General features: G+C 35.2%; 1 protein-coding gene across 1 annotated transcript in view; it reads right to left on the reverse strand.

Moving 5' to 3' along the window:
• LOC113082465 (syntaxin-binding protein 5-like) overlaps positions 1-13496 on the reverse strand; it is a gene marked incomplete at its 5' end in the record, with an annotated part of 88554 nt that overhangs the window by 24283 nt on the left and 50775 nt on the right. The window contains 4 exons of the mRNA XM_026254103.1: positions 178-301; positions 2380-2463; positions 3730-3793; positions 12940-13074. Coding sequence (XP_026109888.1) covers positions 178-301; positions 2380-2463; positions 3730-3793; positions 12940-13074 — 407 coding nt within the window. The remainder of the gene's footprint in view (positions 1-177; positions 302-2379; positions 2464-3729; positions 3794-12939; positions 13075-13496) is intronic.

Consider the following 13496-nt stretch of genomic DNA (forward strand, 5'->3'; position numbering starts at 1 on the left):
AATTAACAATTATTACTAGCGTATTGAGTGTTTATAATTACTTTTAGTATTAGTAAATTAATGCCTTATTCTGCGTAACCATTTTTTACATCCCTTAATCTCACCACTAGTTTTACTAGTTTTGTACTAATTATTATTAACATGTGAAAAAAGGCCCATGCATATGTGTGTACCCACCATGAGGGAAGGTGACTTGAAAAGGTTTGGCTGTGTTTCTCAGATTCCACATGCTCAGACTGCCGTCAGAATGACTGCACATGAACTGCCGCCCCTCGTGATGCCAGCTTACTGAGTGAATGGCCTGACAGAGAGACACCAGAAGAGAAGCCATCAGGACTACATCGATCAACATTTTAAATGATGGCCAGATCATAACACAATACATTTGTATTATAATGTTAGATCAGAGTAAGATATCTATAGATAGATAGATAGAAAATATAAAAGAAATATTCTAGAGATATTCTAGAGATATTCTAAATTGTAATAAAATGTCACACTTTGATAAAAGAAAATACTGTATTTTTGATAAATGAAAATGTATTGAATAAAAAACTAAGAAACAAGCAATAGGGAGGAAGACGGAGAAGTAACTATAAAAAAGAGAAAGAGAAAAAAAAAGAAATTCAGAGATGCTGCCTGTCACATGTGTGTATCGTCAATTTAGCTCCGGAAATTAGAGAAATCCGAGAACTGAAGACATGACTAATTGTTCCTGCTTGTGAAAGTCTCTCTCTCTCTCTCTCTTTCTCTAGACCTTCATCCATCTGAGAGTCAATAATCCGATATCAGTAGTTACTCCACCATCAAAGCAGCCTGATCTCCACTCATCTACCTCACTAATGTCACACAGTAAATAATAAGTCAAATGATATCAGAGTCAGATTCATTTGATGTTTGTTAGGAGTGTGTATGACAATATGTGATGCTGATATTCTATATTATTCAGAGACATACCGAAAAAATCTGCCAAAATGTAATTTAAATAGTCATGATGGTGCTAATATCAGGATAGGGGTTGTTCTGTGTTCAGTCTATTTGTTGAAATGAATGTGAGGGAAAGAGATTTTTGTACCTTTCGAAATCTATTCCTATTTCTTTCAACACGAACAAAAATATCCCTTTGTGTCGTTCTTTTTATTCCATCCTGTCTTTTTCCTCGCAGTATCTCTCCTCTTCCCTCACTCTCTCGTTCAAAGTCCTTTCTATTAAAAGTATGTTTTTTTTCCACACATGTGTGCTACCAGACGGGCATCTAAAGTAGCAATTAGCAGGCCCCTAGACATTTCCATTTACCCACTCTGACAAACGCTTTGCGAGCGACGGTGCCTCTGTACAGGCGGTGCTGACAGATGATCAGAGGGCGCCGTCAACGAATTGAAACCCGCAGTAGAGGGTTGGAAGGAGAAAAGGGTGAGTTTTTGGGAGGTTTTGTGCGTGCTGCTGTGAGCCAAGGGGCGCTGTGATTGAAACATGTTTTGGAAGGATGAATGCGAGCAGCTGGCTGCAGGAGGCTGTTCCTCTTTCAGAAGAAAGATAAAGTTGTGTGCCAAGCAGTGATTATGCTAAACAGATCCACATGGCACAAGGAGGGAAATTAAATCAGAAAAGTGACTTAGTGCTCAGTATTGTTGTAAATCAGCAACAGTGTGGAAAAAATGAGCAGATGAGCCAACTGTTTAGTACCAAAAGCAAATTTACTTGGACAATGGAGTGCAAAAAAGACGTCATTTTTTATTTATATAGCCTTTTTTTTCACCAATTTATTTCTGTCTGTCTTGTTTTTGGCTGAGGGCTGGATTATAACAAGATGATAGACTGGAGCTTTCGGGTCACAAATACGCACACAAAAATAGAGACTGTGCACCCACACAGAGACAAAGAAAGAGCATGAATATCAAACATATATGTCTGTATTTTCAGATATAATCACTTCACACAATAAAAAAGTATATATATATATTTTTTTTTTTCAGATTAAAAGAATGTACATAAATGAATATACAAATCAGCATTAATATTTTCTCCAAAATCCAAAAGATTGTAAGCAGCAAATCTTTTTTTTTTCAGCTTTAATAATAACAATAATAAATTTCTCAAGCAACAATCAACATTATGGAATGATTTCATAAGAATCAGATATAATAATTTAGCTTTGTCATGACAGACTTTCAATTCAGTTTTAATAAGATATGTTAAAAAAGCTAAATTCCGATATATATATATATAGCGACTTCTATCCCAAAAAAAAAAAAAGTAAATGAAAAAAATAAAATTGCTCTTCCAAAACTGAATAATAGTGTATATATTATAATATATACCGTAAGCAGCTTTATGCAAACAAATACATAGTATAAATGACAAAAACTTGACACTCACCTCATCATAGTATATCCTGAAGTCAGCTCTTTTGGCCCTCAAGTCCCACATTACTATTGTACCACTCTCGAAACCTATCAGCAACTGAGGAACACACACACACACAAAGGAGAGAGAGAAACAGGAGTCTATGAATCCCAACAGAATGGCAATAAATATTGGAAACAGAGGTAAGAGTGTGTGTTACAAATGTCAAGAGCCTTTTGGCTGTTTTGGTTCAGAACAAAACAGACACACTGGTGATTGGGCACATTTATTCTTTAACTGGACATGATGGAGCAAGCGCTGACCAAAACAGACTCTTCTCTCTGTCACAGATGTTGGGGAAAAATTGTGAATTTAAGAACTGTCTCCCTTTCAGTTCATGTGTGTGAATTTGAACTGCACTGGCAACACACTACAAGAAGTTGAACTGGACTTTGAATTGGAATGAGAGGAAAATAAATTTACTAAACTGCAATTTCATTACATTTTAATCGTTCTTCCTTCAATTAGAATTCTTATACCTCTTATATTTGTGTCTGCTACAGGACATTTTGTGTTTTGTCTTCCATTATTGGTCCCCTAAGCCCGTCCGTATCAGTTCCCATAATGCATCTGACCTGCTGTGACTACAACAGCATGTAACATTCTTTTTCTGGAAGATGACCTCAAGATACTCTCTCCAAAATGTCATGCCTCCTCCTGGAGATAGCAGATCATAGAAATGCTTTAAAGAAACAGATTCCCCCCAAAAAACGAACATTTCATCCCTCACCTTCATGTCATTCAACCCTGTATATTATGTTTTTCTTCCTTCCAGAAAACATAAAACAAGACGTTAGGCCAAAATATCTATTGTAGACCTAACATACAGTGCATGAAGTATGAATATATATTTTCATTGCAAAACTTTTAATACTTTCTGCCTATTATCTCCACATACAGGGTCGAAAAAAATTGAGGGTGAGTACATGATGAGAAAATGTTAATTATTCGACTAAACTATTCCTTCAAATGAATGTTAATTTCTGATTTTGTGAGAGCATGAGAGAGGTTTTTAGCATGCATCCTCAATACAAGATGTTAACACCAGTAGTCGGGGTGAACATCAGGTCACATAACAAGTGTATGCGTGCGTGTGTGTGTATCCTGATGAGTGTTAATGAATCAGAACTGTGTCACTGCATGCAAAATACCTTTTATAAAGAACTCCAGCAGTCACACTTAGGAATAGGAACACTAATGTTTTGTTGTTGTTGTTGTTGTTGTTGTTGTTGTTGTAGTGGTAAACTTGTTAACTAGTTTCTCAAAAGTTTTGAGCCATTGATCAGGTGAAAAATGAGCAAAAAGAAGAAATGCTTTCCTCACCTTTCCCTCATCTTTTGGACTGTCACTCAGATGAACAACAGGACCTGGATGTGTCTTTGTTGATCTGAGAAAGAGAGAAAAAGAAAAATTCCTTCAAAAGATAACAGGGCGCTGGAAATGACACATTTTCTGAGCTTGTGGCTTATATTCATTTCTGTTAGCTCTGAGGTCATCTTTAGGCTCACAAATTCAAGCTGACAAAAATAAACTTTCAACAGATACACACGTGTACAATTTTCTGTACAGTCCTTTACTTCTATTGGCTGATTCTAAAATGGATGAGCTCCTCTGGATATACTGAGCACAAACATCCTGTTTCAACAGGAAATACATCAAGGCCGAAATAATGGCCTTGTATCATTTTATGGGGGGATAATAATACAGAAGTCAATGCACTAATGATAATTTCTCTGGTTTTGAAGTAATGTATTCCTTTTAGCTTTAGTAGAAAATGAGTGTATTGCTGTTCAAACATTAAACTGAATAAATTAATTAATAGATACAATTAAGAAGAAGACTTTTGTCAGACAACATGTTAGAATGGTCTAAAAGTCTTTTTAGCAGAATTGGACACATCAAGGTCTCTTTTTTTTCAGTAGTTTTTCAAAATCGAAGAGCAACAGGATAGAAAATGTGCTCTGACAGCCTCCAGTGAATTTACTTTAATGTGTGAGAATGTGCCAAGTACAAGAGAGATGGAAAAATTGTAAAGTGATGGTCAGAGCAAGGACGATACAAAAGACTTTTATACAAGTACACACATACACACACACACACAGAGACATCATTCCCATTCAGAGCTTACAAATGACCCTGGACTTTATGGTACAGAACGGCCCATCACACCTGGTCTTCAAAACTCCACACCGTAACACACTTCACACACATAACACTGATGCACTTTTACTGATGCATTTTTAGCACCACTAACATAAAAATATAACATAAATCAAATAATAATAATAATAATCATAATCATAGTTTACTGCTTAATTGAAATAATAGTTCATTTGTGCTTATCATTAACGCTGACATATTTAAGCTATCACTTGTCTTTCCTGGTGTACAAGTCAAATATAATTTAAGAATTGTTATATATTTAGGTGAAATATAACCAAAACGGTTTAAAACCAGCTACTTATTTATTATAAAATAAAATAACTATTTGCAAATAGACCTACCATTTATTTTAATATGTGACACCGTCCAATGAATTAAATGGAAAACAGTTATTGTAGAAAAAATAAAGTTAAAAAGTTGACTACCCCATCTTTACGGGCCTACTAGAAATACTGTCATTGTCTACTCACCCTCATGTCAAAAACTTGACAAATCTCTTGGAGTTATTATTAAAATGTCAAAGCTGCTATTTTTCATGCAACAAAAGCATGGCGATCACTTGTCAAGTTCAAGTTGCAATTGTTCTTGGATTATATATATATATATAAAAAAAAGAGTTATATATTAGGTTGGGATCTGCACGACGAGAATAACATGTCTCACACATATATTGAATTTAAGACACATATATGCTTTTTTGTCGCCTAGAGCATAAAGTGAAGTAGGACTGCCAGTCTGCCTCTTAAAGAAAAAAAAAATGATGCATACACACATACACAAAAACAGAAGCCCATCTATGTCAGTGTCTGCTACTTCAAATGTTATTTGACAAGACGTTATGAGATGCTTGGCCAACCAAAGCCAAAACATCCCATAATGCCTCCAGCCATATTGAAGTCTGGCACTATAGCAGCAAAGAAACTCATTTAACCAACTTATCAATTGCCATGTAAAAAGAAAAAAGAAAAAGAAAAAAGAAAAAGAAAAAGGAGAGAGAAGTTAATCAGATAATAATCATAATTCAGTTGTACATATGCCTTATCTGTCAGGCTTCCCATGAGAGACAGTCATCACATGTCCCCTGCAGAAAGCAGAGGATACTTTTGTCAACTCATCATTCTTGTTTCCATACTGCTGAGGCTGCAAGAGATTCAGTTGCCTTGAGCAAAATAAGGTAACAAGAGGACAAATGCACAAGCTAGTTTGTGACCTAAATTCTATGCCCTCTCCACTCACTTACTTGCAATGTAAACTCAAACCTAGGAGGTCTATACAACTTTGCATTCTCATTCATCTTAGTGGCAGCTCCAAATATTATGAGCTGTTAAAAATGAAAGAAAATCAGAATAGACAGCTACTTTTAAATGCTATCAAAAAAAGAAAAAGAAGATTTTTGCGTCCATGATGTTGCATTATCTATCAGGGGCCAAATGGAACAAACTAACCAGACAAACGATGAACTTTTTGCTCACACACACACATTTGTAGATTAAATGGCAAAGAAGCACCATGCTTGTCAACTAAAATACATGTCTTTAGAAAATTCTGCCGTCTGGGCTCGAAGCAAAACAAAGTCTGGTAGGATCTTTTGAAGTGCTACTTTCATGTCGAAAGAAAAAAATGCAGCTTTGATTCTTCATTAATTATCAGACGTGGATTTTGTTGAAGCTCTTTTCAGAAAACAACATTGTCGACTGAGATTCTTCATTAAAATTAAGCAGTGAAGATTACAAAGTGTAGATATTAAATGAAGTGTAGATATTAAATGAGATGTATGTAAGGTCTACCAGGCAGCTTTTTGTGTGCTGTTATATCCCATCGGCACACAGCCACAGCACAAACACCTCATCCACTTCAATAGTCCTTCATCTTCAGCCTTACAGACTGCTTCGATCCACACCAGTTCTCATAATCGACTGACCTCCAACTCCACCAGACCACGACCTGTCCATCATAATAACTCCATTTCTGCAACAGCTCTTTTCTTGACTCTGGGATTAAGCAGTGCTTTTTTTTTTCGTCTTGTAAAGCCTCCTCTTCCTAATTCTTCATTTTATACCAGTAAGCTTTAGAGCTCTGTAAAAGGGATTATTGTTATATTTATTTATTTACAATTAGTGTAAGAGGACTGCACATATCTATTTTTATCAGTTTACACTAAATACAATTTTAAATTAATAAAAAATAAATACAAACTTTATCAGCTACTGTAAATATTTTCCATTTTTTTTCTTTTTCTAACACATACTTGAATGAGGGATTGTGTTTTTTTTTTTTTTAATCAGTTAATTTACATGAATTCATAATTGAATTAAATGAAGTTATTCACTAATGACTTTGGTGGATAAGTTATTGCATTTATAAGCTAACTGTTGGAAATCTGTTTGAAGATGTGACTCCAAGACCAAAATCAAACAGTTTTAAGTCAGCCAGGGATACATCACCCCAAGAGATAAAAGAGCGACCTTTGGAGAGTGCTTTGACTGCTTGCAGGTTCAAGAAATGATAAAAAAGAGTGATTACATTACTGGAAGACAACAGCAGAAAGGATATAGGACAGATATGTCATCCCCAAACGAGTCTCTGTCTTGCTGGGCTTCAAATCTAATTTGAGTCTGATGGAATGTCCAGCGCAGTGCTGATTCACTTCTCAGCTGTACTTTGTCTCTGCTCACTCTATGAGACCTGTTATTGTGATCTAACACACTGATAGTCATTGTGAGATTGCCATAATATACTCCTCTCCCTCTCTTCATCTCTGTCTAAAAGAACACACAGCAGGCCATTTAACTTTCCTCTCAAATAAATTATATCTTTGTATAATAGATTTTTTTTCCTTCTTATAGCTTTCCACTGATTATTTCTTCCACCTCCTTCAAAAAAAAAAAAAAAAAAAAACCTTTTCAATTTGTTATTTAAATGATTTTGGGACAGTTTTGATTTGAAAATGTGCAAATGGTCTACCTCAAACACACAGACTATTAATTTACTGAATTTACTTTTACTAACTTTTCTCTGCAATCAGTTTTGTCTTTGTATAATAGACTTTTTTTGTTCTTCTTTTCACTGAAGACTACTTCAGCCTCATTCTCAATATGCTATTAAAACCGATTAAATAATTTTGGGATGGTTCTAACTTGCAAATTTTCTATCTCAGACCAACAGACTATTTATCTTCTGTTTATTTAAATTCCTCCCCCATCAATTATATATTTGTATAATAGGCTTTTTTCTTTCTGTCTTTCTACTGACTATTTCAACCACCTTATTTTCAAAAAGTTCAAGTGATTATTTTGAATTTGCAATTTTGACTTGAAAATGTGCACATTTTATCTCAATGAAATGAATATTCATTTATCAAATGAATCAATTATATTCAATTTCCATTTTGTTACAATCAGTAATGAACCCTCCGAAACTGTCCTCTTTACAAAGTGATGGCCAATCTTCTCTACACCTGTCTAGCTGTCTGAGAAAGCAGACAGACAGTCGCTGTGTAAGACACTGTTTGGCTCTGTGTCTGTGTAAAGTGGGCCATAGCCTGGCAGTAAAAGAGCCCAGGATAAGTGTGAGTCTGTGTGTGTGTGTGTGTGCGTGTGTGTTTACATAGGCCAATGACAGAAAAGTAAATTGAGAACAGGAGGCCTTTGCTTATCAGCTGAAAAAGGAAGACAAGCCTCTTCTCCCTCACCTTATCTTCTCTCGCTACCTGTGTGATCGCACAAGCCTCTGGCAAAAGCGCACAGAGACGCATATACAGCAGCTCACAGTGCAGATCAGAGCTAGACTACTGTTTGCATCCTATTAAGTCATCAAATCCCAAAACATTTATTCATTTATTGTTAACTCATCATTTGAAAGCAAACGTGAGGCGCATGCTAATGCTAGCTCGCTAGCTGTGAGAGCGCTCTTTCTGTTTGAGTCCAACTTCAAAGGCTCTGATAAGAGTCACTGAAGTGCTTTCAAAGCTTGTGATGGTTGCCGTGGCAATGGTAGCAGCAATCTCATTCAGGATAATAGCTTTGTATATTATGGTGAAGAACCGGAAATTGGTTGGTTGCAATTTGGCGAGCGTGATTTGAAAAGCTTAGGGATACCGCAGGGCATTTTCTGCTTGATAGTAGTGTGTTTGCACAGCATTTTGTGTGACACAAACAAGATTGGTGCCATATCTATCTATCTATCTATCTATCTATCTATCTATCTATCTATCTATCTATCTATCTATCTATCTATCTATCTATCTATCTATCTATCTATCTATCTATAAGGACTGTTTGAGCTGATAAATTAATCAATCAATACATGAATCAATCAACAAATCATTAGATATAATAAGAACCAGAGCTTTTAACAAATAGCTTTTAGCTTATTTTTATAAGGGTAAACAAACCTAGTTAACATAAGAATGCAAGAAAATTCTGGGAAATAAAAACCATTAAAATTCTTAATAGGCTTGAGGCACTGACAAGCTCCTGAAATATCCAGAGAACCATTAGAGGCTAAGTTATGTAAAAAACATCAGTCTTGTATAAAACGATTTGAAAATCGTAACAGACAATCCACATTTTTAAATGTGCAGCATGACCTAGAACATGAAATTCCTCCATAGCATTTGACGAAGATGCTGAAAGTCTAAAACAGATTACTTGGAAATGTAGGCGTGACGTTAGCTTACTGCTGCAAGGCAGATCCATGGAATACTGATTATGTTTAGGATCAGGGATCCCAGCGTGCTAGGCAAGCCCTTCAGATATTTTCAGAACAGGCATGGAGGTTTAAGATAAACTGTGTGCAGAATCGAGACAAGTGCATGCCACATGCAGTGATGTTCCTCATGGCAGATGAGCTGTACATTTGAAGTTTGTCCCACAAAAATAAAGGACGTGATATCTTGCTCCATATGACTTTGAAGGGTTCTGGTAAAAAAAAAAATAACAAAAAAAAAAAAATAACACAGATCTGCTGGCGTGAGTACTGCAGGTTGAAGGCAGCTGATTTCAGTGCAGCACAGTGAGGATTGTTGAAGGTTATAAGGTTACAGGATCTCAGTTAATCCCTCACACCTTGTTCATGCCTTCTCCGGGTTTCATCTGCCTCACTTATTCGTGTGTGAGTCAAGAGGAAGAAAAACAAATCTCTGGCTTCTCTTCCATCCTTGTACTTGATTTCCATCAGAGGACGCCTGCTGCTGGCGCACAGAGGCCATGTTTATATTTATTCATATTCATTTATTGAAATGAGCTGCACTTTGCCTCGGTAAAGGGGAATTCTCTCAATAACACAAGTGTGTGCATGCATTCATCTTCAGCTATTCTCAAACACTGCTGAAAAAAAGGCTGCTTTCCTGTTTAAAACCTGACAGGTTTATAGAACATATAAAATTGTCATGAAAGCCATGACAGAAAGTGCCATGTATAAACAGGAGGGAAATCAACCTGCACACCATAATATTACACAAAATTATGATGTGTTATATGACATAAGAAATAGTGTGATTCTTTTCATGGGCTGAGATATATTAAGCGATAAAATCAAATATATAAATATTTTTTTGTAAAGTACCAGTGTTTTTGTTCATGTACCATGGTAGCACAATAGTATCCTATGAAGAGTGTGAGTGCAGTAGAGCAGCAGCAATTTCCAAGCTCAAAGTATTCTCTAATCAGTCCACTTCAATCAATTCCACTCTTTGTTTTCAATTTCCTACTCCTCGAGGTTGTGCACAGTGCATTAGTATGATGTTAATATTTAAAAAGTAGCAGGAAATTTGGAATAGATTACACCTGAGAGGAAAGGGAAATATTAATAACATATAAAATTTTAGAATATATATATATATATATATATATATATATATATATATATATATATATATATATATATATATATATATATAAACTCATAAAGTTTCACAAATTTCTTAAGTCTTCAATTTTGATTGCAGATAGTAACTAATAATGACATGTCATTTCAACATTGGAACAACGTTGAAAAATGTTAAATGCTAAATGACTGAAAAAGATTAACAAAAACACTTGTAAATCAATGTAGATTTTTTTTATTTATTTATTTTTTTTTTTACAAGATTTTGCTGCATTACCTCTCTGAAACAATTCCCATTGGTTGTTTTACCGTATTGCTTTGATCATAATTGGTTAATCTGGCTGTCATGTCTTTCTGAGTTAGACAGCTGATTGTGAGCTGCTGCTCATTAAAACTGCTCGGTCGGTCCCAAATTATTTATATTTGCCTGTTAAATTTTTATTTTGAGTGAATTTGAGTAAAGACATGTCAACGGAGAACAAAAACTAGAATGGGAACACAGGAAAGTTCAGATGTGATCTGCGAGGTCCTGCAAACATATGGGCAAAAGTTTCGATTTTCTAGGCCGATATGGCTAGGAACTATACTCTCATTCCGGCGTAATAATCAAGTAACTTTGCTGCTGTACCATGGATGCAGCAGGTGCAATGATATGACACAACATGACAATTCACAATACCTTATAGCTTAAATAACCCTAAACAGTTCTTTTATATAACTGCAGCAACATGTACTAATTCATATCATTAAACCACTTCTGAGCAGAAAAACTTGAATAAAAGAAAGAAATTGGTGCATTTACCATCAAGCACCTTTGAATAGCCCTTCAGAATAATCAAATACTAGGATCAATTTCTCTCATTTGAAAAAATACAGATATACTAGCACTCACTCAATGTGCCACTGAGCTACTTGAGGAGGTGAGGGGATTGTGGGTAAAGGATTTGTAGTGGGTCAAAAGTAGGTGACAGGGGATCTACATGTCCTTCAGAAAATACATCTACGGTTACTCAATACTAACGTAAATGTCTGACAGGGGAGATACCACCAAGAGTCGCTTGTGTAAAAGGAGACTTGATTGACATGCAGAAGCTATTTGCTTGCCAGATTATCACTCATGGGAGTAAGGTGTTGGTGTTGAATTACACATTTATTCATGAAAAGTGTCATAGATGTGTGTAAACCAATGGCTGTCTGTGTGTTTCAGTGTTTCTAAAATTGTAGCTTAAACACATCTTTTGGGGTTTGAAATGTTAAAATGTGATTACTTAATTATTCCTCTGCCAGGATGTGGTTTGCATTTTTTGTCATTGTGGATTTTGCGATGTGTTTAAGTTACAGAAATCAGATCAAATCCTTAAGATACATGGAGAGTGACAATCAGGCTGCGTTTACACATGACATTAACATGAGACCTGTATCCGGATGTTGTCCACATACACATCGAAACATATACATGTCCTGGTCCAGAGGTAGTCAAGGACACACTGTGATCAGATCTCAGTGTAATGCAAACGCAATCCAGCCATCTGCAGAAAAGTCAGTTGGTGTTGCCAAGTGTAAACATGCCGCGTTCTGATTGACTGATGAAACGATCTGCCTGATCGGATCACGGTGATTGCATGTTAATGCCAAGTGTACGTGTAAAGCCTCGCAAGTGTACGTGTAAAGCCTAGGTTTGGTGATGATTTCATTGTGACTCTCAAAATAAGAAATGAAAAAATTTATCTTGAGGCACTTCTTTTGGAAAACATGAACTAGTGCTTCAAAGAACCTAGACTTCACTCTTCCGTAGCAATGATACTTAGAACCTGTACAATGACCTGAAGGACTTCTGATGTGCAGAAACACAGAGACATGTTTTATTTCTAAAGAGACATACTGCCTTAATCTCAAGAACACAATAAAAAAAGTTATTTTAAAAGGAATAGTATAATAGGAATACAATGAATAAAATAAAAAGCTAGTTTCCTAATTTAGCTAATTTAATTTAGTTAAATGCATAAATGTAAACAAAAATAAATAAATAAATAAATCTATCAGCTTTAACAGTACAGCAAGGTCATAGGATCAATTCCCAGGGAAAGCAAGAAATGAAAGAAATGTGTACCTTGAATGCAAGTTGTTTTGGATTAAAAATAAATAAATAAATAAAAATGCATGCATCTAATGTAATTGTCAATATATCTATGAACTCCCGAAGGCATAATTCAATAAACAAGTTTAAAAATAACCAGAAATCAATAGATGGGTAATGCATTTTCCCATTGTATTAGCTTTTTTAATTGAATTATTTTGCTATTATGAAAATGAGAACTTTATAATACTCCTCCATGTAAATGTAAATTTACATTTGTAACTGCATTTATAATTGTTTCATACTCCAGATGACTTAGTAGCCCCACATCATTTTTACTAGATACACGTATCATTTGATCACATGGGTGCTCTGGTATTGTATTAATTAGGTATTCATTAGTCATGTTAGCAGCATTGACTTTGATATTAAAATAAAATAAATATTAGATTTACACTTATACTCACAGTTCTATGGCCTTGTTCCACATGATGACATATCCAGACAAAACGAAGGATTCGATGTTCACTATGTGTGTATTTCCACGCTCTGTCCCCACGTAAAGCCACTTACTTTGAAATGGAAGATGACAAAATGTGATCCTAAAAGAGAGATGAAAAGAAGAGGAATCATATTTGTGAAAGAGAGAGGGGGAGAAGAGTTAACACCGGATCTGCTGTCATCATATTAAAGTTAATAATTAATTTCTCACTATAAGGAACCAGCAAGCCAATAATGACCATTGTAACTAATATACTTCAAGATTTTGATTCATATGAACATACAACAATCATATTTTATCCAATTACACAGCAGACAGTCAAAAAGCTAAACTAGAGCCAAATTATGTATGTGTAAGTTTAAAGTTCTGCTCAAACTCATATTTTTCAACATGTTCTTGCTAATCTTTTGAACAAAGGTTGAACTGTTAATTAAAATCGGAATCACAATATGGCCCTGTGTGGTTATAAAACTGGAAAAAAGGCTTCAACTGAATGAAATAAATATATGGTCTACATGCAGT

Source organism: Carassius auratus, unplaced genomic scaffold (genome assembly GCF_003368295.1).
Source record: "Carassius auratus strain Wakin unplaced genomic scaffold, ASM336829v1 scaf_tig00036192, whole genome shotgun sequence".
Taxonomy (NCBI): domain Eukaryota; kingdom Metazoa; phylum Chordata; class Actinopteri; order Cypriniformes; family Cyprinidae; genus Carassius; species Carassius auratus.